The 27,032-nt window shown below is 39.7% G+C and overlaps 1 protein-coding gene across 1 annotated transcript in view; it reads left to right on the top strand.

Moving 5' to 3' along the window:
• The first annotated feature begins 2,881 nt into the window (after positions 1-2,881).
• ECEL1 (endothelin converting enzyme like 1) overlaps positions 2,882-27,032 on the top strand; it is a 130,608-nt gene continuing 106,457 nt past the window's right edge. The window contains exons 1-2 of the mRNA XM_073589334.1: positions 2,882-3,043; positions 15,394-16,313. Coding sequence (XP_073445435.1) covers positions 15,564-16,313 — 750 coding nt within the window. The 5' untranslated portion in view covers positions 2,882-3,043; positions 15,394-15,563. The remainder of the gene's footprint in view (positions 3,044-15,393; positions 16,314-27,032) is intronic.

Raw genomic sequence — 27,032 nt, 5'->3', positions numbered from 1 at the left:
TCCTGCAGGCCCCCGGAGGTCCCTGCCACCATATTGGAACCGGGGACCTGCAGGAAAGGAGCCCCCCGCAGCAGCGCTGCACATTGCGCTGCCATGGGGGGCTCAGGGAAGCACTGAGGGAGCCCCCTCCCTGCCGATGCTTCCCTTTAACCCCCAGTACACCGCGATCGTGTTTGAACGCGGTGTACAAGGGGTTAACGTGTCGGGGCGGTCCATGACCGCCCCTGACACATTGTGTCGGGTGTCAGCTATGATAATTAGCTGACACCCGGCCGCGATAAGCGGCGCTCACCATGTGGGCGCCGCTTATTGCTATGACGTAATATTCCATCCATGGTAATTAGGGCCCAGGGCACAAGGACGGAATATTACGTCCAATGAAGGAAAGGGGTTAAGGATATCCAGCCATTGGATCCCTCCGATTCTCTTTCTGAGCATTGAGAGAGTGCTGGCCAGCCCGCCTAATCAAATAGTATGGGCACGGCTAATATGCTGTGAACCAGACACTATGCATTCATTGCAAGTGAACAGAGCCCTATACAGACATTTATTGTGCAAACGTATACTAAGCAATAACCCCCTCCATTAATTGGTAGGCTGTGAGTGGCTGTTTATTTGGTATTTTGCACCTGTGTTGCCATCTTTGCTACATGGGCTGGCTGCATCCTGTATTGCATTTGTTCAGAGACCTGAGCAGGTAAGTGGTGCTGCCCCTTTTTCAGCTGTGCTTTTTTGATTTTTTAGAAGATTTTTAGTCCTCTTTTGTAGGTTTGCTACTAGTTTAGACATACTCAAACTTATAGTTCTAGAAGTTTTCATTTTAGCAGAAAGCAAATTATCAACTTTACTATTATACAATACTCACATTGTTAAAAGTTAGGTGGTAGAACATTTTGTAAGATTGTGCCCAAATGTGCAATTATTCTGGGAAATAGTGCCAAGATAACAAGGCTGTTACTGCATAGCAGTAAGTTAACGTACAAGAGGACCTTGCAGTCTTTTCAATGTGGATAATAAGAATAATCAGCCACAGGACCCCCCCTAACATTGGTAACAAAACAATATACAGTTTGAACGGTACTGCCATGTGTCAGTAAAATTATCACCCAGTTAATACCCACTCATGGTACTGTACTGGTAATTGTAAGAAGCTGATTAAAGATCTTGGATGAGAAAAGCTTTTTTGTTTTTTTTTTTATTCAAAATGACTGAATTACAGAGTTGGGTTAACATGTTAACATGTTTTTTTGCATATCCCACCAAAAACCTGGAGAAAATACTATTATGTTTTGTTTTTTGTATATGGTCAAATAAGAATGAAGAGGATAAAAAGGGATTAAGTTAAGGGGATGGAGAGAAACATCCCACAGGCTGTATGTGGTATTGTATCTTACACCCATTCATTTAATAAGCGATAAGCTGAAAGAGACACCAGATATTAGATGTTTCTCTGAAAGTAGTTTTTCTTAGCCAGAGCCAAGACTGGAGAGAGGAAAAGTGTACAGGAAAAAACTCTTTTTTAGTCAACATCTAGTTTTTGTGAAAAAAAACAAACTTAAGACATTTTTTATTGAATAAACTTTTGGAAATCCAAAAATCCAAGGAAAGAGAGTATTCTAGTGTTCTAGCGTAGTCCGTGAGCTATCATATGGCAAATTCTGAAAATACTGCCACCTGAAATGGCACAATAACTTTCTGCCGTACTTGTGTGCTGCTAGCTAGACTTTGATGAAGAAAAGCTCAGTTCTCCCGGTTTTCTCTTCTACACATTGTCATCATGGGAGTGAGTAACCTTTCACTATGCTCAGAAAATGAGACCTTTGAGCCTCTTGGGTAGAAGAAACCCAGGTGGCCAACTTGCAAGGTCACTTGTCTCTCTTCACAGCAGCAGGCAAGCGGGAAGAGATACAGGATGTGGAAATAAGAAGAGGTGATGGGAGACAAGGAACCTCTCAGTATGAGGCTTCATTAGCCTAATTATTTCCAATAATTGTGGGAGGAAGAATGTTTTTCTTTATGCTCCCATTAACGGAAATGATACTGGACAAAGCAGAACAAAAGAGGCAGCTTGATTATTCTCATTGAATGCACACAATGGATGATCATGGTCCTGGTGTTGGATTTTATTGTCACAGGCAGAAATTGATGGTCGTCATCTGCTAAGTATGAAAAGGGCACAATTTATTGCTTGTGCAATTTATGAAATTGACTCCTAACATAAAACATTGAGCTCTAAAAGTTTGGAAGTATGAATTCCCCATGCATCGATATTGGAAAAGTTTGCGTATGGTCTAGAATCTAGATGATTATTATATTAGTGATATACTGTGAAACGTATAAATTATGAAGTAATACAAGGCTTTTTTGTGTATTTCCTTCATAGAAATTTATTTCACAACAGCAACGTAGACATAAAAACTATATTAAAAAACGTAATACAGTGTCATCACTCCATTCATTTTACATTTAAAATCATGGTCTTGAAAAGCATATCAATAATATATTCTAAAACTACTAGATTGGGGTCATTGATCATTGATTTTGTAACTATTTAGATGCTGATTGGGGGAGGCTGACAATGATATAGAATTATTAACCAGCTCAGCTCTTGTGAGATCAGATGCTCCTTAGTGCATTAACGTCTCAGAAGATGCCCTTCTTAAAAAACAAGTCATTCCCCAAGGTTGGTATATGAGGTAAGACTACTTGGAGCCTACAAACAAGGATTAGCATAATGGGAATAATAAGAATAATCTGCTTTAGTGCTGCTATAGATTGCAGGGACAGAAAGTGAGTTATGTGCCGACATTGTCCCACCCCTCTATGTCCCCCTCCCCTCCACTTCTCTACTATGATCCCAAGGCTCCTATGTGCTGCAGCACAGCACACAAAGACAGTGTAGTGACAGGTACAGCAGGGTGTAGAGCGCAGCTGCCCATACAGAGTGCAGTCTGCATGGAACACTAGTGCCTTCCACAGACTCAGCACAGCATCAGCACCAGTGCTGGAGAGGGAGCTGCCTGACACCATCACTTGTACCAGGGTAAGTGATAACTTTTAATCCTGTCTGTCATATCTGACTTCTGCGATTCGCCTTACCTCAAGTCACCATTTAGTATTTCAGAGAAAACCGCCATCAGGGAGGGAGCAATACGTCTATAGAGCCAAGTGCTCTGTAGTTTAACAAGTAGCATCAGCTATATGTAAGAGCATGCAGTTTTATCCATCATCGAAAGATATGTAGGATATATATAGCCATCCATGTTATTTATACACTCTGCCCATTAGAGGATATGTTACGTCCATGTAATAAGATGTATTGCTTTGTAGTCTCTGAGCTATAGAAGATGACAAGCCAGAAACATTCCTCAGGTCTGATATTGAATTTTCCATGCAGGAAGCTAGATACCATAATTAATGTCCTATATGAGTGCAGGCGGTCACCACAGATGATCTTGAAGGACATCATGCACTGAGGTTACAATGTGGATGCTAACGAAATAAAGTCAGTGTTTTGCATATGAAAAGTTTCAGGATAGGTGTAGCAGAAGTGTAACAGATATCGTTACTTATAGCCGATCTTAATAACAATGTGATTTCATTGTATATGATATATAAACTTATTATTTAATGAGATTTGATACATCAATAATGGTTGAGCTCACTGTTGAGTGTATACTAGTGCCCGAGACATGGTAGGGGTGAGAAAAACTTTTTCTTCATTCCATGATTGAATTTAGGTATAGGAACAGGGAAAGCCCTTTCTCATATCTAGTTCCTTGCCAGTCTCCACAATAGCAGAATCGGTATGCAGGGTTTGCTTTTTGGGAAATGTATAAAATGCTGCCATATAAATTCATGTAATTCTTCACCAGAAATAATGGTTTTGTTGTAAACGGGCACTTTGCAGCTCCTAGAGAGGAATTAAACGTAGTTGAACCCTGAGTAAAGTTATTGCTTGTCTGACTCTAGGCAGTGTGTAAAGGTATTATACATTGCTCCTTCACCCCTCTATGAGACATATGACTTGTGGAATGCTGGATGAGAACTCAGGGGATGAACATTTACTTCCGAAGCTGGCAGGCTAAAATATTGATTTCTCATTTACTCTTGCAGCCAATGTCCCTACAAGTTGCATAAAGCCATGGTCATTGAAGAGTAACCGTCACACATTTTGACAGGCGGTGCCACTTGTAGACATAAGTAAGATTTGATGCCACCGCCACTTAGTGAGGTGACATGTTGGACGTCTTGTGAATATAGAAAATTTCAACTAACCAGCATCTCCCATTATGAGAAAGAGCTAACACTGATCCCAGTGAAGTCTTCAATTCTGTTGGCTGAAATACAAAATATACGTATGTGCTCTTTAAAACTGTCACTAAACCTAAACCTTGTGAGTGAAAAGCTTATAAAAACCGCAGCTATATCCATGAATACGTAAAGGTGTAAGTAAATCACAAGGTAGGTAGCCTAATAAAGGACAACCTCAATCACCAACCACCTACAATCAGCCAATCTTCTGGCATGTAGTGATACAGACTTCAACAGGTTGCTGACATTGATCTACCAAAGAGTCCCTCAAAGCGTTCTGACATAATATTGATTTAACAATTATGCAAAATATGTGCACAAATACTATCAAACCAATGAGATTTCATGATGTGAGGGAGTGATGAAATGCAAGGAAGTATTAACTCCCTGTGAGGGGGAAATTCTACTATACTTCAGTGCAAGAAAAAAGGAGCAGACAAGAGCTTGGTCCCAGTGGTCAATATATGGTGCAGAAAGCATCTGACAGTCAATATTCCAAAACTTGTGCACACAATTCCATATTAAAAAGTATCTTTACATTTCATTCATAGCTCAAATATACTATATTTTATGCCAGATAATCACTCCATGTGTGAAAATTGCCACAATTGACTACTATGCTCAATGTAAAGGTATAAATGTTTCATGGTAGTCATCCCTATTGTGCACATCAGATCTATGTCCAGTTATTTTAATTCTATTCTATACAGAGGAGAAACAAATTACAATAAAGGAGAATAAGTATTGTGCTATTTCCAAATATCCACTAGCTTTTGTTTTTCCAGTTTTCAGATTTTCTGAATATGAAAAATACTTGTCTCATTGTTACTTTAGCTTTTCTTTGGATGAGGACAATGCACTAACTCTAACATGTCACGTAGTCAAAGTGACATGATCTCCATCCTGCCTTTCCCTCTGTGGGAGACAAAGAATTAATAAAAAAAAAAGTGTTTCCCGATCCCAGTCTTATAATATTATTACAATTGGCCATAAGCCCTTAAATCCAAAGACAAATATTGCAACATAGAAAATAAAGACTGCATTAGCTTTACCCAAATCCAGCGCATGATGTATTACCAGCATGTCCGCTAGCAGTCCAGACTTCATCGAAAATCTTTAGAATAAAGGAAGCACTATTATACTGAGAAACAATTCCTCACCACCTATTTCTTGGAAATATACTTAGGGGCACGGTGGTCAACCATAAAATGATTTTTAATGAAAACTTTATGTTTTATATTATAATACCCTGCAGTCTTCCAAGCTCATCCCTTTAAATAAACCATTGTTGGCTTCGACTCATTACTTGTAATATATGTGTCAATTGTTCTCACTTCTTGTGTTATTGATTTTCTTGTAATTCACTGAAAAATCTTTTATTTGAAGATGTCCCTAAAACAGAAATTCACATTATTACTGCCAATAAAACTCCCACCAGTGGGAACAAAGGGAACATTACCTTCAATTAATTTAATAAACACAAAGCTGCAAATATCATTTCACAATTTCAGTTGCACCTATGGCAAATATGTATATGGATTTTTACCACAATGATTACATTTTGCTCTGAAGGTACAGAAACTTGTGGTAAAAGCTTTATGTCTATACATATTAGATGTACACTCATGCAATGGTCTGATTTCCTGTGGAACACATTGGGTTAAGAATAATTTTCATTAACCCTCTCAAGAAGACCTCATATTGATATTCTGGCAGCCATCCGCTGCTCTGTCTTCTTGGGAAGGGCCATGAGGTTATTCTATTTTGGTGTGAGTGCCCGGGAATGTTACATATTTATAGGAGGAACAGGAACAGCATAAAGTGAAATGATGTGAGAGTATTATTACTGATATAAATCAGGGATGTGCACGGCTCTAGTCAGCTCAGCCAGACTGCCTGTGACCGGGTCTATGGAGAGCACGCCAGGGCTACGGGGAAGGACGCCCAGTCCTGAGACCAGCCATATGTGATCTTACATTATGATGCCAATAGCATGTAAATTAGATCTTCATAGTAAAAGAAGAGTCATCTGACAAGTTTTTTCCTTTTCTTGAAATATTTTTCCTCTCTCTTTATCTCCATCTCCCACTATAACCACTCAACATGAGTAAAGATAAGAAGAATTGTCCAGTATATTTCCCCAAAAATGTAAACATTTTTGTTTCAAGGACTTTTTAGGTCTTGTCTGGTATTGGCGGCAGTGCTGACGTCCTGTCAACAGCGCGGCAGCCAATCAGTTTGCTCAGCAGATCTAAAGGGAGCGTTTTGTCTACACCAGAAGACCGCTGAGCTCACTGGCTTACCAACATGATGTCAGCACCATAGCCAATAACAAACAACTAGGAGCAGTGACAGAGACTCAGCGCTGGACATGGGGAAGGTGCAGCGGGTGACAAATACTTTCGGGGACAATCTCATTAATGGGATATTCACAACTTTTAAAGTTATCACCTATAAACAGCACTAAGCTTTTCATAGCAATCCTATAGAAAATGAAAGGCGCAAAGCCCATTTTTAGGATGATTGGGGTTTCCAGCAATCGGATGCCTACTGATCCTACAGGTAATAACTAAACGTTGGCTATTATAACTTTTAACAGAAAGATCTTTAGTTCCACTGTACTGACATCTTCAGTTAATAGGCTCATATGGCACAACCCTACTATCATGCTTTTATTATGAAGGTGGGAAGAATGGCCATAAGACCTAACGTTATCAGATTGCTACATCAGCCATGTGAATAATGTGCAATAATGATGACTAGTTATTGAGCTTCGCCTACTCATTTGTGCCTTATTTCTATGATTTGCTGTGTGTTATGCTTACACTAGAGATGAGAGGATCTGCAGGCATTGAATTTGCCAAATCGGAAGGATTTTAATGGAAAATTTGATTAGTAGCAAAATTTTTCTCTGCAAATTTAATGTTCCTTACAGACTCTCTACAGACCCCAAAGCATAATAAATGTAACATGTAAAAAACAAAAGCCTAACTATTAATAATGAAAGAAAACGAATATTCCCTTCTGTATTTACCTGCCCCGGCACCCCCTACTGCAATGACCAGGCTTAGGAGGTCAGGACATGTTGACTTAAAAAACTGTGTCCATTACTTTAGCTCACAGGTGTCCAGTAAGCCTCCTCCAGAGTCCAGGGTGATGCAGTTAATATGAACTTTCAAACAGTAGTTAGCACACTGTCCTGCAGATAGCAAATATGTTCTTCATATTATAATCCAAACTTCATACAACACAAGTAGCATATAATAAAACATTTGTTTTAGACCTACATGGTCCCTGTCTCAACTGGACTCATTGGCTTTGGCTGTAACTAATGAATGACAGTCAGGGCCTGGATGGACAGACAGAGAAAACCATAGTTGTTGAGGGCCAGATGTGATTTGTGGGAGGGACATCTGTAGAGCCTGTGTGGTAACATTTATGTTGTGGAACCTTTGTCATGACCTCAATGAATTACCTTCCATGTACACTGTATATCAATAAGTCCAAAAGAATATTTTAAAGCACAGCACAATAGAAAAGAAGAACATGCTTAACTTTTTCTGCCTCTTTCAATCCATCTCCCTACAGCACGAGTTTGTGTCGCCTATGTTGTTCCGTAGAGATCATTGATCTCCATGTAATCTATATGCAAGTATTCCTCTCCCTTCTTTGCCCTTGTCAAGAAATGGAATAAAAAGTAAGACGGTTCACAGAGTACTCTTATGAATAAGGCTTAAAGTTGCTGTTTGTTGTTCTCAAATAGACAACATAAGACCTCTGTGAATATTGCAGTCTTTTGACTACATTATTAGAATGTGTGCATACAGTTCCTATTAATACCTCATTCATTAGAGTCTGTGGTAGCCCTTGGGACTGGAATGTCAGATCTGCTCAGTAAAATGGCATTAGGAATAAATTGCACAGCTCTTCATAAGTGAAATTGGTCAAACAGCAGAACATTGGTCCCTGAGCCTTCAGAATACTTGCAGTAATGCAAGAAGGAGCTCAGTACTGCATGATCACCAGTGATAAATCTTAAAGCTGATGGGTTCCGAAGCAAAATCTCAAAGAGGGATCCTAGCTATCACAGGACTTTAGTAGTATTAGCCTTCTCATATGGGCTCTTGGAGGTATTTATTCCATCCATAGACTTCAGGACTGGGTTTGACTATAACCTTTTGTATCCCTGATAGTCACTGTTATGAAGGGGGCACAATAATTTTAATGAAATTGAAAAAGACTAACTTGGGATGGAAGAACTGGAAGCAAGTAACCAAAGTCCAAAACCATTGTACCACTGGATCTAAACTAACAAGCAGAGAATGTCCCACCCTCCCCAGATCCAGCACCATCTTAATGCCACTGCTCAGGTCTGCATCAGTGACGTCCTGTTGACATTGAGCATCACCGCTTTAGCAAATCACTGAGCTCGGCAGCTCAAGCTGTCTACCTCGGCACGGCTGCTGAGCTCAGTGAATGATACAGCAATGATATTCACTGTTGATGTGAAGTTTCCGCTGCTGCCAATACAGTGAGTCCAGAATAATGGAATCTAATACTTTTCTTCTGGTCCTGAATAACCTAAGGAGCATTCCTTACCTTACTCTTACATAGTCTTGGCTTGATCTATTACTAGATGAGTGGTACGAGACATGAGTAAAATAATTAAATACTTATACACTTATTTAGACTCTCAAGATGCAGCTACACTGCACAGTGATCGGTAACGCTTGTTCCTGATAATCGTGCGGTGTAAGCAAGCTGCCGATCAACCAACAAATGAGCAAAATGCTAGTTTCTTGGGTGAAATGATCTTTCAGTTGGCCAAAACCTTTCTTTGTATTATCCACTTTTCCAAATACCGACTTTTATTAGCATGATTAGTTATTTGTAACATGATAAAGAAGCTTTTTATGCAAATGACCTCATTAAAGACACCACATTCCAATATATAACCTCACACAGGACATAAAGCATTAAAGCTATAAAACATTGTCGCATAGCTTTACTGCATGTAGAATGCAACCATAAATTCAAGTCTAAGATGCTCTGCACATTAGGAATGCCATCAACACTGATCTGTCACATGAAAAGAACCAATGAGAACATTTTTTTTTCTGGTCCATCATTAAAAAGGCTTTTTCTGATTATATTTTCAAAAGAGATCTATAGAAACAAAAGTAATCCTTAATAAACTTTAATAGTAAATGTGTCAGTTTATCTCTTATCATGACAGTCATGTTAAAAAAAAGTATCCTGATTAGAAATAACTGCTTTCCTCAGTAACGTAAAGGGAATCTGTCAGTAAGATTTTCACTAAAAAATATATTGCAGGGTGTTGTTGGATGAAATATCTCCAGTGATACTTATCTCACCGCCCTTCAGTGCTACATAGCACCAAAATGTGTCTCTTATTCATATGCAAATTTTCTTTCCAAGTTTACTTGTCGGCGTATCAGTGCACTTGCAGTCTATGACTGCTCTTTGCTTTTTCCCACCGGCACCGCCAAAATCTTTGATTAACAATGGGGAGCAAAGGTGACGCCATGCAGCATAACCTCAGTCTAAACCATCAATCAAGGTGTGGGGATGCTGCCAGGGGGAAGAAGCTAAGAGGAGCCGAGGACTGTAAGTGCACTGATAAGCCCACCATGGCATTTGCAAGATTAATTTGCATATGAATAAAATGCAAATGTTGTTGCAATGCAGTACTGGTTGGCAATTAAAGGCAATCTGTAAGCAGCAGATTTTGGCTATGTAATCTGGGGACAGCATAAGGTAGGGGTTAAAACACAGAATTCAGCAATGTATCACTTATCAGGTTGTGTGCTGTTGTTAACGTACAATGAAGGTTTACCACAAGGTGATTATCATTGCTGGGACTACATGACACGTGCTTGCTAGTGTCTGGTCACACCACCTCCTGTAATAGGCAGCCAATACACATAGAGAGCCTAGTGTGGGCGGGATTAACTTTCTTAGCTTTGATACATCTAAGAACTCTGATTGTGTCACAACGGCTGCATCCAGTAAACTAAGTGATACATCATTGGATTCAGCTTCTCTTTGCCTACATCATGCTGCTCTCAGATGAGGTAGCAAAAACCTGGCAATGGATTCTCTTTAAATGGGTATTATTGAAAATGTTTCACCCTACCATATCCTGTGACAACACTGATATCTAAGTGAAGGTTTTGCTAAAAGATTCCCTTGAAATCTCAATGTCCACATTACTGGAGTTATCACTGGTCTTATTTTCTTAATTTTTTTAGACATTTGGTTACATCCTTCCACCCACAATGCCATCAGTTGAATAGTCTCCAAATATAGGACTGGTCATCTGGTAATTAGTGATGAGCGAGTATACTCGGAGATTTAGTTTCTGTCGCCATAGGTGCATGATTTGCAGCTGCTAGACAGCCTGAATACATGTGGAGGCTCCCTAACAAACAGGCAATCCCCACATGTATTCAGGCTGGCTAGCAGCCGCAAATCATGCAGCTATGGTGACAGAAACTAAATCTCTGAGCACATCCAAATACTCGGAGATCACCTGAGCATGCTCTGGAAATCTCGAGTAACGGGTATACTCGCTCATCACTACCGGTAATCCTTTGAGTGGAAAGTTTAAGACCACAACTTTGAAAATGAAGCAAAAAAAAGAATTGTATTAATTCCAAGCTACAGTCCTGTTTAGTACATTATTAGAGATACCACCAATACAAGGAATGAATATAATTGCACCACTGAAGCTGCTAGAGAAAGACTGACTGGCTATGGCTTAATAATAGCTAAATCTAAATTATTCATATAAATGGTCACATTACATTTTACGCTCTTATAGAAGTTGCATTAATTGACTCACTGGCCAAAATGACACCAAAAGGTCCAAAATGCAGAGAGCATACAAAGCAGCAAACATATGAAATTGATAATACGCCGAACCTACAGCTATGCACACCACTCCTCACCATTTAATGCTCCGTTCACCCCATTACAATACTGGCTCTTGATGGCGAGCTGTAGTCTATGAGCCTGGCATGCCTGATGTAATGTGCTATGTGGTCGTATCAGGTGGGAGGCCCTATTTCATGAATCTTAAAGAGTTAAATTCAGAAAAGGGTGAGAAAAGATTGTGTATTTATGAGTGACATGTACTAACTTAGTTCAATTAGACATCTATGGGAACAGTTTCCCTAATAAGTAACGTAAGTTCTCATGGAGAAGTGTGCCAGAATTTAGTCATCATTTTTATGCAATTTTTGTATAAATATTGTCTCTAACCTAAGTATTCATCACTGTAAGATACACCATTGGACAAAGAGATATGTAGAATTTCCATGATAACAACATTCAGGCATGATTAGGTGATTGACATACTACAGACCAAGCAATACTCGTTCAGGCACTCTTATGTACACAGACAGGCCCAGATTGGCACTCACTGTCATTTGCCACTCTTCTTCACTGCTAAACACAGAAACAGACATTTAGGAATGATACAAATCAGTGATATGAGGCCGTGACTCTACATTATTCTATGCAGCTCATCCCACATTGAGTAGAACAGCCTGAATCCTTAGAAGAACAGTCCGGAGACCTTTTGATCGAATCTTTGGTGCTTTTCTATGAACAATTCATGTCCCCATACTGACACTGTGTGCAGTGCTAAGTACAGTTTTTAGCCAGTCACCAGGTGAAACCATAAAGTATAGCATTTTCTGCTGCACGTAGTGCTGGTATGGCGCCTATGCCGACTGTGACTATGAATGAGATTTACATAACTCCTTGCTACAGTTTTCCATGAAATAGTAGTGTAACCTCCATTAATTGAAAACTGCACCAGAAAGATTTCTTTTACCTGTCATAGCATTTCACATCCCACAATCCCCAATGTTATAAGAGACACAGTTTACACATCTGGATATGAAGCATTGTATGCTGCAGTGCACATTGTATTCTACACTCTTATACTTGTCAGTTGTTTCTTGGGGAGCTATATGGTCAGAGACCCACAGTATTTGCTTTCCAACCTCTCCACGGTCTTCATGGTGCCTCTTTTTCTGTCTAATTCACAGGTAATAGCATAAAGGAAACCTGTTATTAGGTTTTCTTGTTGATGGATGTTGTAATGTGATAGTAACGCCATTCTAATATATTTTTTACATCACTACTGCTGCCCTGCATACCCAAAATAAAGGGGGAGATTCATTAAGGTTCTTTTGCTAGAAATCTGGCATAAACACTTGAATTAGTCACAATATCTTTGCCCACTCGCTCAAATTTTGCGACTTTTGGCATTTACATGCCAGTCTCAGGCAGCTATGCTAATAGATGCATTGAGTTTTTGAGACATGGGAGGAGAAGGAAGCGGTTATGCTCGCCCATCTATTACATCATAAGTTACGCCACTATAGTGGCATAACTTACTCTACAACTTGCAGGAACTAGAGTACATTTCTGGTGGTGGCACGTGCTGAGTACCAAACACACATGATTCATTAGGTGGTGAATGCCACTTAATGAATCAGATCAGTGCACTCCAGTGAGCGCTTCATTAAGACTGGCGTGCGCTATCTCAGTCTTAATGAATCAACCTCACAGTCTCTGGTTCTTATTCATAAAATCATAGAATGTTAGATTTGGAAGGGACCTCCAGAGTAGAGATGAGCGAATTTGTTTTGTTTTTGTCCCGTCTGATTTTGACATATTTGTGCCATATTTGAACACTATTCCTGCCAAATGAATGTCTAATGATCGGTTCCGAACATATCTGGAAATTTCTACTCCCATTGACTCTAATGACGTTCGGCTGTGTTCGACGAAAATTGCAAAAACAATATTTGATCCCGTTCATATTTGGAACCAAGTCCGAACAAATTTGCTCATCTCCACTTCAGTCATCGTGTCCAACCCCCTGCTAAATGCAGGATTCACTAAATCATCCCAAACAGTTGTCTGTCCAGCCTCTGTTTGAAGACTTCCATTGAAGGAAAACTCACAACCACCTCTCGTGGGAGCCTGTTCCACTCATTGATCACCCTCACTGTCAAAAAGTTTTATCTAATATCAAATCTGTATCTTCTCTCCTTCAGTTTCATTCCATTGCTTCTCATGTATCCATGTTCAAATGAGAATAAGGATGATCCCTCCACAATGTGACATCCCTTCAGATATTTGTAGACAGCTATTAAGTCTCCTCTTAGCCTTCTTTTTAGCAAGCTAAACATTCCCAGATCCTTTAACCAGTCCTCGTAGGACATACTCTGCAGTCCGCTTACCATTCTGGTCATCTTCTTGCTCCAGTTTTCCAATGTCTCTTTTAGTCTTCATTTCTGTTTCTCTAGTTTTCTGGAGTAATTTTCTCCTTTTTAGTGGCTTTAGTATTTAAAAGTGGCACAAAATGTGTGAAATTCAGAAAGCCTGACACACGATACATGTTGCCCAACACGTGGGCAACATTTATCAGACATTGTCTGTGGCGTGTCAGAGAAAAATCATACTTTTCCCTGCCCAATGCTCTGGATTGAGAGGTCTATACACGCACTTAGGCAGAGACCTGTCACTCCAGGGCAGTGGGCGGGACTCGCCTGTCCGGCAAGTCTACTGTACAGTCTCCTTCCCTAGTGGCTTTTAAAGTATGATTTTCTCTGAAATACCACAGCTTTTCAGAGTCATACATACCTGGCTGAGATAATACAGCCTGCTTACGGATTGAGCAGTATCTATCAGCTGGTGGGTTCACTTTAATTTGCTTTCCCTTTTTATTATTTTTCCTTAACAACTTTGCTTATCCAGATTTTTTACACAGATTCATGAAATCCGACTTCTACAATTGTTGCATTTTTTGGTGCATCTCACTCCAGTCTCTGGAGAAAGGTTATGCAGGAGTGTGCAATTTTGGTAAATTTTCAAAAGATTTGGGACCTTTGGTTTTGAACAGTAAAAAAATAGTTAAAGAAAAACTGTAAGAGCATTTTTGATATCGCACTGAATTCATGAACTGAGTGCACCATTTTGAAGAATTTGCCACAAAAACATTAGCAGATACCTCTATGCAAAAAAAGAAAAAAAGAAAAGTGACTTTAATAAATCGCAAATGATGAATCTGGCCCTGAATCTGTATCATACGTTAATTGCTGCTGAGTGGCCTGAACATGAGGTGTATGAAAAAGTGCGTCAGTCTGATGTGGTTGACGCAGGGACATTATCCACATCAATCAAAGCAAGGGGGCTGAATTCTAAAAGATTGGAGGAGGTACTGAGGAAGATCTGGAGCCGGCCCTCAGTAGCAATTTACATTAGACACAGGATAAAAATAAAGTGTATTTTTATGATATGCTAGACTGCAATAGTGTGGTACACATATTTAAGAAGGGCGTTACAATCACCTCACTGCAGTGGGACCAACTATAACAGGCAAAGCTGATGACAGGTTCCTTTTCATTCAGTTTCATGCATCTATTGGCATGTCAGGAGCACATGTTTAGTGGCTCAAGTGCAAGTATCTATTATACATTGGTTGCCAGTTGAATACTAAAATGGATCAGTCACCAGATTTAACAATAGAAAAGGCAAAAATTATTAAATGTACTATATCTCTTACCCCTGATGAATGGTGTATTTACACAGAAAGTGCATTTCCAAATGGTTGTATAATTCTAAAATTAACATTACTATGCAAGTGCATGATTTAATAGTACGCAAAGAATTTTTCAAGAAGGGTTATAAAGCAGAGTAAATCTAACCAAAAATGGAACGCAGTGAACAGACTGGCCTGCGGCTCTCCCAACCTGAGTGTGACAGCTGCATAAAAATACGTGAAGCTGTCAGGCTTGGGTGGGAAGAGCTGCTGACCAGTCCATTCACTGCGTTTCGATCTCATTCCGATGTATACGGCCATCTGACTGTGGCCTTATATGGACTCTCAAGGTAAGTATACCAGCCTATTCAGGTGTATGACATCTGTTTAATAAGGTATGCTGTGTGTATTTTCATATCTGGTGATTGATACTAATTGTAATCATGAATAAGTGTATGAAATAATGCAATGATAATAATAATACTGTCTTTTTTCAGGTCTCTAACCTTGGAATTGAGAAACACCAAAGCAAAATTTCAAAACAGTTGCATTAGATTCTTCTCTTACTCTCATCTTTTTCAGTATATGAACTTTGACATCTCATTAATCTTGAGGTGTGTCTGTAATATTCTACTCTCCTTGTACTGACTCCCAAGTCTTAAGAGACATGGAAAAAACGTATTCTCTGACAGCCCACTATGATGAGTTCCAGGAAGTCAAATATGTTAGCAAGTACAATAGTAGCAGCACACTTTCCAATGGCTTCAACATCCAAGTAAGCTCCAAAAAGCAGTCAAAAGGTATACCCCGCTGGAGCAGGAGAGAAACTTGTCTACTTTCTGGACTGGTCTTTGCAGCTGGTCTTTGTGTCATTTTAGGGTGCATGTTGGTGTTAAAGTATCTGTCTATGGACCAGGATGGGCAATGCTTAGAAGAGTGCCAAGAAAGAAAAGCTTTTATGAGGGCTTCTAAATTTATCAGCAACAATATAGATCCAACTATTCCCCCTTGTACTGACTTCTACTCATTTGCTTGTGGAGGTTGGCTAAGAAGGCACAGGATACCAGAGGAGAAGCTTATTTATGGCACTATAGCTGCTATTGGAGAACAGAATGAAGAAAAGTTGCAGCATCTTCTTTTACAACCTGTAAGAAGGAAGCATCGGGGATCTTCTGAGAGGAAGGTGAAAGAGTTCTTTAGGTCATGTCTCAATATGAAAGAAATTGACCGTTTGGGGGTAAACCCAATGCTGCAAGTTCTTGAGGATTGTGGAGGTTGGGATCTGCCAGAATACTCCAAACACAAGTGGGACTTTAATGAATTGCTTTATAAGACACAAGGAGTGTACAGCACCGCTGTCTTCTTCTCACTTACGGTAAACTTAGATGACAAAAACTCCTCCAGATATGTCATCAGGGTAAGTCTACTGATGGAAATCTCTTATCTGACAAATCCACTTTAGAAGATTTTGAACACTGATTTCTACTCTTGTGATTGGTTGTGCTTATATCACTATCAGGTCGAATTCAGTAAATATGTAAAAAAAACATGTCTTTCTCAAAGTATTTTGGTTATTGACATAGCAAATTTTTAACCAGTCTAATACTTGTAGCTGATGAAATAGCTATAGTAAACCTTGTGCTTTCTACCAGATGGATAATAAGGTCATAACGGAATATCTTTAGCTGCAATAATCATTTGTTCTCTTCCAAGTTAGTCATATTCCATTACTCCGTTTAAGACTAGAGAATCAAGATATATTGATGATTTAACCCTCAATTAATTGCATTCAGAGCCCAGTCTGCTATGTGACCTTCAAAGTGATGAATGTTCCCAGTGCTAAGTACTTTTCTGTGGAATTGATCATTTAGTTATTTATTGAGGTTATGTGATCTGATTTATTTAATTTTAAATACAGTATCCCATCAGTTATCATGGAAAATATAGCTTGCGTACAATGATAAACTAGATATTTTACAGCCGTTTTCCTGGAAGTTGCAATATGATGGTATAGCTTATACCAAAATGAAGTTTATCAATTATTTAAATTATCTTTGAGGTTTACAGTCATGATGATCACTTAAAAAATATATTTTCTTTAATTAGTTTCATAAAGACTACCCAATAAAAAAAAAAAAATCTATGGTGTGTGAATTGGTAAGGTGGTATACCTAGAGAAAAGAAGACCTAGGAATAAGGAATTCTGAAATTATTCATTTGTAAATCTTGAGTTATGATATATATTGAATTAAGATGTTACAACGAGTCAGATGATGTGTTAAATTGGAATTTTTCACTAGAACTTCCATTTTCAGATGAATCTTTAACCTGCTTCCATTAAATCAAAGGAGTTTTACAGTAAAAGCAATGTAGACTGTAGCACATAGAACAGAGTCATTCTGCCTCAGAAATATGTATTTTTGAAGTTCCCAAATGAACACTGTTCAAGCCAACCAGCAGAGCAACTGGTACAAAGCAGCCAGACCCATTTGGTCATGCCAACTCTGGAGCTTTTGTCCTTCCCATCATGCTTCATGACTGTTATAATCTGACTACTAGTAGTAAAGCCTCTATAAATATTAAGTATAGGTAAACTTAGTGCATGTAATGCTTTCGCTTTCTACTGTAATAAGGATTGCGCTTGATACTTGGGTTGAGGACCAAGACTGTGCTGGGGGTTGTTAGAGAATCTCACAACCTTGTATAGCATATAGCCTAGACCATTGTCAAATGTATCATATACTTCTTATTGAAAAGAGACTCGTTTGCCACAGACAGTTTTTGGAAAAAAAGCTTCTAGTTGCCATTTTTCCTATTTGCTGCAAATGAGTACAAAAGTTTTTAAGCCAAAAAGGTGTCTTCCAGCCTAAACCCGATCAGACCATACATAAATTGTACAAGAGATTTCTAAAGGGTAGAACTAATTTATAGTTTTTATCTTATATCATACATAAGCTAGGATAAATGATAAATAATTGATCGTTGAGTGGGATCCCACTGATCAGTATTACAGGACATTTTTGTCTCAACAAGACACTTTTATCATATTAGAATTGAGTAGACTGCGCATATACGACCAATGCTCCATTCATCATCTATGGGGTTGCAGGGAAAAAGCCAAGCATGACACTTGGCAGCACCATAGGAAATGCTGGTTGACCCTGCAAACGGCCGTTTCACTCTAAAGGGGATAAAGGTCCCATTCTGCTGATTGGTAGGGGGTGGATTACCAACAATCAATAAGTTCTCTGGACAGGTGATAACATATTTTCACTGGAGAACCCCTTTAATAATATAGTGTGTTCTACTTTATAAGCCATCTCAGAGATTCCTGATTCAACGCTTTTCACCTAAAATGAAAATATCTTTCTTCAGTTTGAATGGAATTGTAACAATTATTTATTATTATAACACTTATTTATTATTTTCTGTGGAAAGTTTTCACATCCACAGGGTTTTTAAAAAATTATCATTAATAATATGAGCCTTGAATATAGTTTCTAATATATGATTACATTTTATATTTCAGTATTATTATTCCTTAACGAGAGCCTGTCATCTCCATAAATGTTATTTACTTGCAGATATAGTGGCAATATGTTGGCAAATAGCATTTAAATAATGCATGGCTGCCTTACTGGAAAAGTGACTACAGGGAGAAAATGAAGTTATATCCTCCCTGCTGCCACTCGCGTCAAGACATTGGAGTGGTGCAGAAAGCCGTTACATTCACCACAGAGAGCGCGCTGTAGTAAGTCACTGGCACAGTGACTGACTGAACAGACTGCCAATCAAAGTGCTTGGTAGGAATGATAGCGCACTCACTATATAGTGAGGGGTGACTTGAACAGCTCCCTGAACCACCCCGATGACTGGAGCATATTATTTTATTTTATCCCTGTAGCTGCTGGTCTACTAAGGCATCCAGGCATTAATTAAATGCTATTTGCCTACAGATTACCACTATATTGCATCTGCAAGTAACATTTTCTGGAAATGACAGGTTCCTCATAAATAGGTTTTCCTACTTTAGAAAAGTAATCCCAAATGATGAGATAATAGTAAAAAACAAATAGATAGTACTCACCCACCCTCAGTACAGGAATGGTTCCCCGACGCTACACCGGTGTCTGTGTTTTGGCTTTAGTAGTGACATCACAACTACAGCATGCATCACCGCTACAGCCAATAACTGAGATAAGTAGCTCTCCTGTTAAAGAAGCACTCCCATTAAGTATTTTATTCAGTAAAGGGGATATCTGGGACTTTGTGAAAAGCAAAAAATATGCCTAAGCACTAACAGACAGGTTGTTACTACTTACCTATTGTGCCTGGCACCGTTCATCGCTGGCACAGAACGGTCACAGACTGCTATGGCCAGTGATTCAGCAGCCTCTGCTGATGTCACATTAACAGAGTGGTGCCTTTTTTTCCACCCTGCTCTGCCGATGTCACGCTGATTGACAGTCGGCTCACACAAGTAAGCAGCTGGAATTTGACATCTAAGTCCCATCCCATCAACAGAGCTGAGCGGAAAATAAGCTGCTTCCCTATCGACATGACGTCAGCACAGCAGTTGAATCTATGGCAGGAGTGGTCTGTGACCACTCTGTTCTGGTGATGAACGGCACCAGGCACAACAGGCAGGTATTTAGCAACTAACCTGCCTGTTAGTGCTTACTAGGCATGTTTTTTTTCACAAAGTCCTGGATATCCCCGTTAAATTTGCATGTAATGTAGTGTGAATGTATTAATATTCTCATTTACCCCAGCTCTTTTCAGGATCCAGAGTCGTTCTTCTCTTCTCAGTGATGTAACTGTAGTTAAGAACGGCCTGCTCATCTATGGTCTATGTGTGAGCCGGAAGTCTGTGTTACAATGGAAGTCAATTGAGCCTCATTATGATGCCCCATAGCCTTACATTGTAAAATTCACTTCTGGGTCACACAGAGCGGTGATAGAGGAGAAGAACAGAGCTGGAAAAAGGAGAGAGCAGCCATAGGTAAGTATATTATTACACTCACACTACATTACATGGACACATTTAATGAATAAAAAGCGTAATGGGTATGCTCCTTTAATAGTACTGAGCTTAATGATTAGCTGCAGAGGTGAAAGGAGCTGTAGTCATGATGTCAACACTGCAGCAAAAACACAGACATGGGAGCAGTGGGTAGTCGCGTGAGCGAGAGTGAGTACTATCTTTCTTTGGTTTTTACTGTTATTTTGTTAATTGTAAATTTGTAAATGTGGAAAACACTTTTAATTCATGTAGAAATTGTCCTTACTACCTAGACTATAGCAAAGTTCAGTACTTGCATTTAAGGATTTCACAGAAAAGAAACAGGAAAGATATATATCTTTGTACCATGTTAGCCAGTAGAGGACTCTCAATTCTGAATATTTTACAGAAAAGAAAGGCATCTCCACCTTGTGACTTGAATTGGTATTGCAAGTTTAAATTACACAATCATTTTTTCTCCTTGGGCACTCCATGTCAGCAAATAATTATAACAATTAATATTAAAGGTTTTTTCAGTTCATTAAAATTTTTGACCAGTCTGTAGGATAGACCATCTGAGTACGATCTATTTAAAGAGACTGAAGAACTTGTAGCGGTTGATTTAATTGTTGGCTATAACGTAAGTTTTAATGTGTTTCAATAAAAAGGCACAATCTATATAAAAGCAAACATATAAAACTTAAGCATCAGTAAAACACTGGGTGTGACCTAATGAGCATATAATCCAGATAGTTCTCCAGCATTAAACCAATTCCATAAAGGTCTGGTTTATGCAAGTTCTCAAGAGGATAAGTTACAGGTTCAATCTCACCCAGTATAAGGTCTGGTGAGTAGGTAGTCCATTGTCCCGGGGATCATGGACACAATGTGAATATTATTAGTCACTAGTTAGCCCTGAACACATAAAACAAGTCCATGACTTTCCAACAAAAGATGCTCCAATCCTTACAAGAACAAACGCAAGTTGGCCCTAGCTTCAACCTTAGGGGCCCCATGAATAATCGATATCTGTTGGGTTTCTCTCCCGACTACTCCACACATAGGAGCATGTACCCTGCAGAATCCTCCTGGGTTCTTTACAAAAGAGATACTGCCAGACTCCTCTGGTAGCGGAATATATTGCCAAAAATAAAAAAATCAGCCATCTGAAATTGGACATGCCAAATCACTCATTCTTATATTTGGGGGAGAGCAAGATGGCCCCCAAACACAATAATCTGTTGACCAAGCCTGCCGATATCACCCAGTTTGGCCAATATTAGTCTAATGTTATTGGGATCCTTTATAGTGTCTCTACTGTGCTTCCAATGCATTTCATCTTGCCCCAGACATAACATAGACTCATCAGCGTGCAGTATACCTTGCTTTAGGGAATGCATAGATATATTATTATTATATACTGTAACTTAAATTTGTGCTGCCATTAGTGAAATGCTGAGATGCTGGCACATGGCGACACGGTTGTATTCTTGTGTCAATTGTACCTCAGCTTTTTTCAATAATTATAACAATATTTTTTGAATTCTTTAGTGCCAACATATTCTGCAGCTCTTTACAACTTAACGGAAATTTTTACAATCAAGTCAAAATGTTACAGATTAACACATACTGTAGTTTAATTCATACCAAAAGGAGTGAGGGCCCGGCTAGTAAGCTAACAACAATCTATGAGGAGATAGGGGGGACACAAAGGGTAAAAATAAAGGTGCTTGTATTGTACAGTCCAGTCATCAGTCTAATAAATAGGGGTACTCAAATAATGCTCCATGAACCAGTCATCAGCCAGTTTGTGTAGAAGTACAAATGCAAGGTGATATTGAGTGCATGGAAGCAACAACACGGAATAGTTAGATTAGCGAAGTGAAGTGATAGGCCAGTCCAAAGAAATGTGTTTTTAGGGCTTGCTTAAAACTGTGGATACTGAGAATTAACTGGTATAAACTGCAATACCACGAACAGCCACTAGTAAATTATAGACCTGTTCTGTGTCGATCAGTGTAAATGCTCATTTAAGATATTTGGTGTGGTGCAAAAAAAGTTAGATCTCCACCCATTAGAGCAGGAAAGGATTATAAGGGTGTTCTACAGTATATGACCACAATTTGTTTATATACAGATAGATCACCCTATGATATCCTTGTGACTGCCAAGAGAGTAGTCTCAAGGCAATTAAATTTTATACAACTACTCTCTTGGTATGATCAACTAAATATGACTCAAGCCATAAATTTGTCTGATGGAGACTGAAACTTCTCAAAAACACTCTCTCTCTGAGAAGAATACCCATTTATTTAGGCAAGATTTTGTGACCAATCTTCACTTTATTCATATCCTATGTATAGACCCAGGTCTTTGAGAGGACCACCCCTCTTCAAGGATTAGGAGTGGTTTTCTCAAATTCACTGACCATAATGTAAAATTGCAAGGTACTAATCAAATAGAATAGAATTTAGACTACATTGTTAGCTGTTTGTTCTGTAGACCTTCATGAAGGCCTCATGAAGTTTCTGGCATGTATGGGCATTCATGTAGTCACTCTCATTTTTGGAAGGTGCAGGAATTTTTGACGGTCGGTGAGAACATCTTAGTAACTAAACTCTGAATTGTAGAGTCCTTTTCTAAAATATCAGAGACACTAAATATTGGATTTGAAATGTTACAGTAACAACCACTTGCGACATTTCCTTGCCTCATAAATGTCCAGTGAGGTCAAGACTGAGTCATTGAGAATTTACTGCTCCCAAAGGTGACAGCCATCGTAAACGTGTATAGTAAGGCTTCATACTGACCACCTATACTGCAATCACCCTGAAAACTATCAGAAAAGGCAATGCAGCCACTACACTAGTGTGCCACAGGACGACATTAACCCGATAATACCGAGGTGGACGGTGCTCAACATCCTCCATTACCGCATAGTGCTGCCTGTGCATGTGTTTGATTGAATGTTTAGCACTAATTGCCTCTTCAAGCTGAAGTGACATTACAGCCGATGGCAGTTTACTTCCATAGCAAATGGTGGATCCATCAGGGACCTGGAAATGGCTCTTAATGTGCAAATTTACATGACTGATACTGGGAGGAAGTTAGAAAAACCTGTTTTGATCTGTGTAATTGTGCAATTTTAGCACAGAAAGCAGAGTAAATTATTGCCAGTCAGAGACAGGAAAAATAGAGGGGAAACGGGTAAAGGAAATAGATAATGAAAGAAACTATGAGGTGAGGGAATTCATTACAGTCTGATGGTTCTCCAAAGCCTACTTGTCATTGCCTTACAGAGAAATGCAAAGTGTATACATTAACAATGCCTACGTTCTCCGGTGCTTGTATCACAGTCATCATCATCGTTATATGATGATGTCCACAGAAATGTTCAAAGACGAAATGTTTACATGAGGTAAAAAGAGCCATATGTATTCTCATCACCACAAAGAGCTGCCTGGAATAACCTTGCAGTATACTCTCCATTGTTTTTTGTAATTCTTTTCTGTCAGATGCAAAGCTAAAAAGGTAACTTAGGTCACTAGACTGATATCGTAAAACAGACTGAAACAAAGTGTGGACCCTCATTACAGCTGGTATCCCCTATTATATTAATTGGTCGTTTACTTATTTAATGAACCTTTATGAACATTAATTACATATTTACCACTTTTGCAATTTTTTCTTACACTCATTTTAGAGAATGAAAATATTTTTATTACACTGCTTATATGGTTGATTCCCTCTTTTTCTTTCACATTAAGAGCTCTTTCATATGTTTGTGATCATCAGTCCGATCTCGGATTGCAATACTGGTCGAGCGTCACCCGATCCAGTCATGACAGCTTCATATGCAGCTCTGGCAAAAATTAAGAGACCACCACATCAAAACCCTGTCATGGGCAGCTCAATCTCCTGACCTGAACCCTATTGAAAACCTCTGGAATGTAATCAAGAGGTTGATGGATAGTCACAAGCCATCAAACAAAGAAAAAACACTTAAATTTTTGCACCAGCAGCAGTGTGAAAGGCTGGTGGCAAGCATGCCAAGACGGATGAAAGCTGTTTTTAAAAATTATGGTTATTCCACAAAATATTGATTTCAGAACTCTTCCTGAGTTAAAACATTAGTATTGTTGTTTCTAAATGACTATGAACTTGTTTTTGCATTTTTTGAGGTCTGAAAGCACTGTTTCTTTTTATTTTGACTATTTTTCATTTTCAGGAAAAAAAATACAAAATTTGTTGCTTGGAAATTCACAGACATGTCAGAAATTTATAGACTAAAAGATCAATTTAAATTTTACTCAAAATATACCTGTAGGTAACAGCAGGTTCGCAGGATGCAGTGACGAGACGCGAGACTGGTTGAACTTTGAAAAGCAAACTTTTATAATTTGAAGCCGCTAGGGCTCTACTAAGCAACCAAAAAGGGGTAACAACAGTTGTCCTCGCAGGGACTCAGTACAGCCAAACACTATTTGAAAAGACCACGACTAACCCGTCCGAGGCCGGTTACTATGGGGCCACGGTATGGCCGTCTACGGGTCCTTATACTCTATGTCACTTATCCGTCCTGACGTCCCTCAGCGTCTCTGTTGGAGCTGCGTTGCGGATGAGCTGCTTTGACGTCTTTGATGAGGCTGCTGTGGCATCTTTGATGAGGCTGCTTTGGCGTCGCAGCCGCTGAGCCCAGCTGCTGAAGATTTGGAGTAGTCTTCGGGCGTTCCAGCGCCCAGGAGGAGTTGGGGCACAACAGGCTCTGATGGAGTCCTGAGATGAAGTAACCCCCTGTTGTAACAGTGGGGATGCGCTTGTTAGTGAGTTCAATGGGACTCCTGTCCCCAAGCAGGGTTGTGTCACAGTGCTCAAGAGTGGCGGTTTACTGGCCACACGCACAGCCTGAGGATGTGTGCAGAGTGTATCTGTTGATGAGGAACAGGTCCCAACTGCAGCGGGGTGAAGGTGGCTGTGAGCGGTGATAGACAGGCCGCAACCACGGGCTGAAGTGAAACAGCAGCGTCCACGGGTAGCAGTGGGCAGGCTGCAACTGCGGGCTGGAGGGGGATGGCAGCAGCCAGGAGAGGGAGCGGACAGGCCGTGGAGGGCTCGAGCTCAGCGGTAACGGCCGAGGATGATCGGGGCAGATCATAACCCGGGATTGGGGTGAAGAGGCATTCCCCTGTCGGTAAGCTCGGCTCCTCTTTCCTGAGGGCCACTGCGTATCTACCCTCTGCTGCTGGTCTCTTCTCTCAACTGTCAGTGTCCTTCCCGTTCTCTCCGTCTCCTGCTCCGTGTCTGACGTATCACCAACTGACTCCTCTGCGCGCTCCCTGTCCCTTTTATACTCGCCCCTCCCCTTGCTGTCCTGTCACTCTCAACAGTCCACTCTCCTCTGTTCCCCGGGTACTGTTTCCTTAGGAACTCAGATGGCGGTCCCCTTGGTTCCGGCCCGGACACTCTGTGGAGGTCACCTCCCTACATACCTATAAAGAGAAAAATCAGACAAACTGAATGTTTTGAAGTGGTCTCATAATTTTTGCCAGAGCTGTATTTCTATGAGACTGCTACCCTCGGTTCGGGAAATGCGCGGTCAGTCCATGCATTACCATCTTAGATTGGATCGATGAGCCATAAAGGGAACCTGACAGGTGATATACGCTGTACGATCCACGGGCATCATGTATCAGACACTGACTGCATGATTTCACCCATGTATGACTGACTCTGAAACTTCAGAGAAAAACATACTTTAAAAAGCGGCCAAGGACCAAGACTCAAGGGTGACTAGTAGAAAAGGTTGGTCCCCAGCAGCTTTTCATTGCCCGCTCCCTTTGAATGACGGGCTTCTCCCTGCATACGTGTATTTGGTGACTATACACCTCGGGCAAAAATTAAGAGACCACCGCAAAATTTTCATTTTGTCTGATTTTTCTCTTTATAGGTAAGTTTTTGAGTAAAATGTAAATTGTTCTTTTATTCTATAAACTACTGACAACATGTCTCCGAATTTCCAAGCAATACATTTTGTAATTTTTTTTAAAAAATGAAAAATGGTCAAAATTAAATAAAAGAACCAGTGCTTTCAGACCTCAAATAATGCTAAGAAAACAAGTTTATAATAATTTAGAAACAACAATAATAATGTCTTAACTCAGGAAAAGTTCAGAAATCAATATTTTGTGGAATAACCATGATTTTTAATCACAGCTTTCATGTGTCTTGGCATGCTTTCCACCAGTCTTTCACACTGCTCCTGGCTCAAAAACTAAAGCAGTTCTTCTTTGCTGATGGCTTGTGACTATCCATCATCCTCTTGATTAAATTGCAGAGGTTTTTCTATGGGGTTCAGGTCTGGAGATTGGGCTGCTCATGACAGGGTTTTGATGTGGTGGTCTCTTAATTTTTGGCAGAGCTGTAGACTATAGCTTGCGAGCAAGAGTCTCACTCCTCCTGTAACTGGTGTGTTACTTTGTGATATCTTTTTTTGCCTGTACACGTCTTCAATTAATGTAAAGTGCCGAGGAATATGTTGGTGCTATATACAAAATTATTATTATTACCTGCAGTCATTGCAGCAGATGGGTAGAAGCCACTGCGATCTCCGTTTTGACTAGTCTCCCACACAGCTTGGTCCGGAGCTGGCTTTTAAAGATAGTTTTCATCTAAAAGACCGCAGCATTTCAGAGTTAAACATACATGGCAGAAACTATACAGCCAGTGTCTGATAAATGCAGCCTGTGGTTTGGGAAGCATGTGCTAGGTTATCTTTAAATATCTTCAAATGTAGTTGGAATATAAAAATATTCAACTTATTTATATACTTTTAGTAAGTTTATTAGTGTAGTCCTGGGTCCCGACAGCTCTACCTCCTATTTCTGCATGGCACAGGAGAGCATTTCCCATGTAGGGTGTAATGTGAAGAAGCTGGCTGACCAGTTCATTCCAATGGCTAGCCAGCCCCCTTCTCAATCACAGCTGATGCATAGACCAAAATGAGCTAACTATCTTACATGCTCTCCTGCGTCCAGCACAATATGGTATTGGATCTGCCAGAGCTGAAGATGCAGCCACCTTTGAGATGAAAAGTATGATAGTGAGTTCAATAACTTTATAGCACAAACACATTTA

The sequence above is a fragment of the Dendrobates tinctorius genome, unplaced genomic scaffold (genome assembly GCF_039654945.1).
Source record: "Dendrobates tinctorius isolate UK_male_01 unplaced genomic scaffold, ASM3965494v1 ptg000107l, whole genome shotgun sequence".
Taxonomy (NCBI): domain Eukaryota; kingdom Metazoa; phylum Chordata; class Amphibia; order Anura; family Dendrobatidae; genus Dendrobates; species Dendrobates tinctorius.
This window is presented reverse-complemented; position numbering and strand designations above follow the sequence as displayed.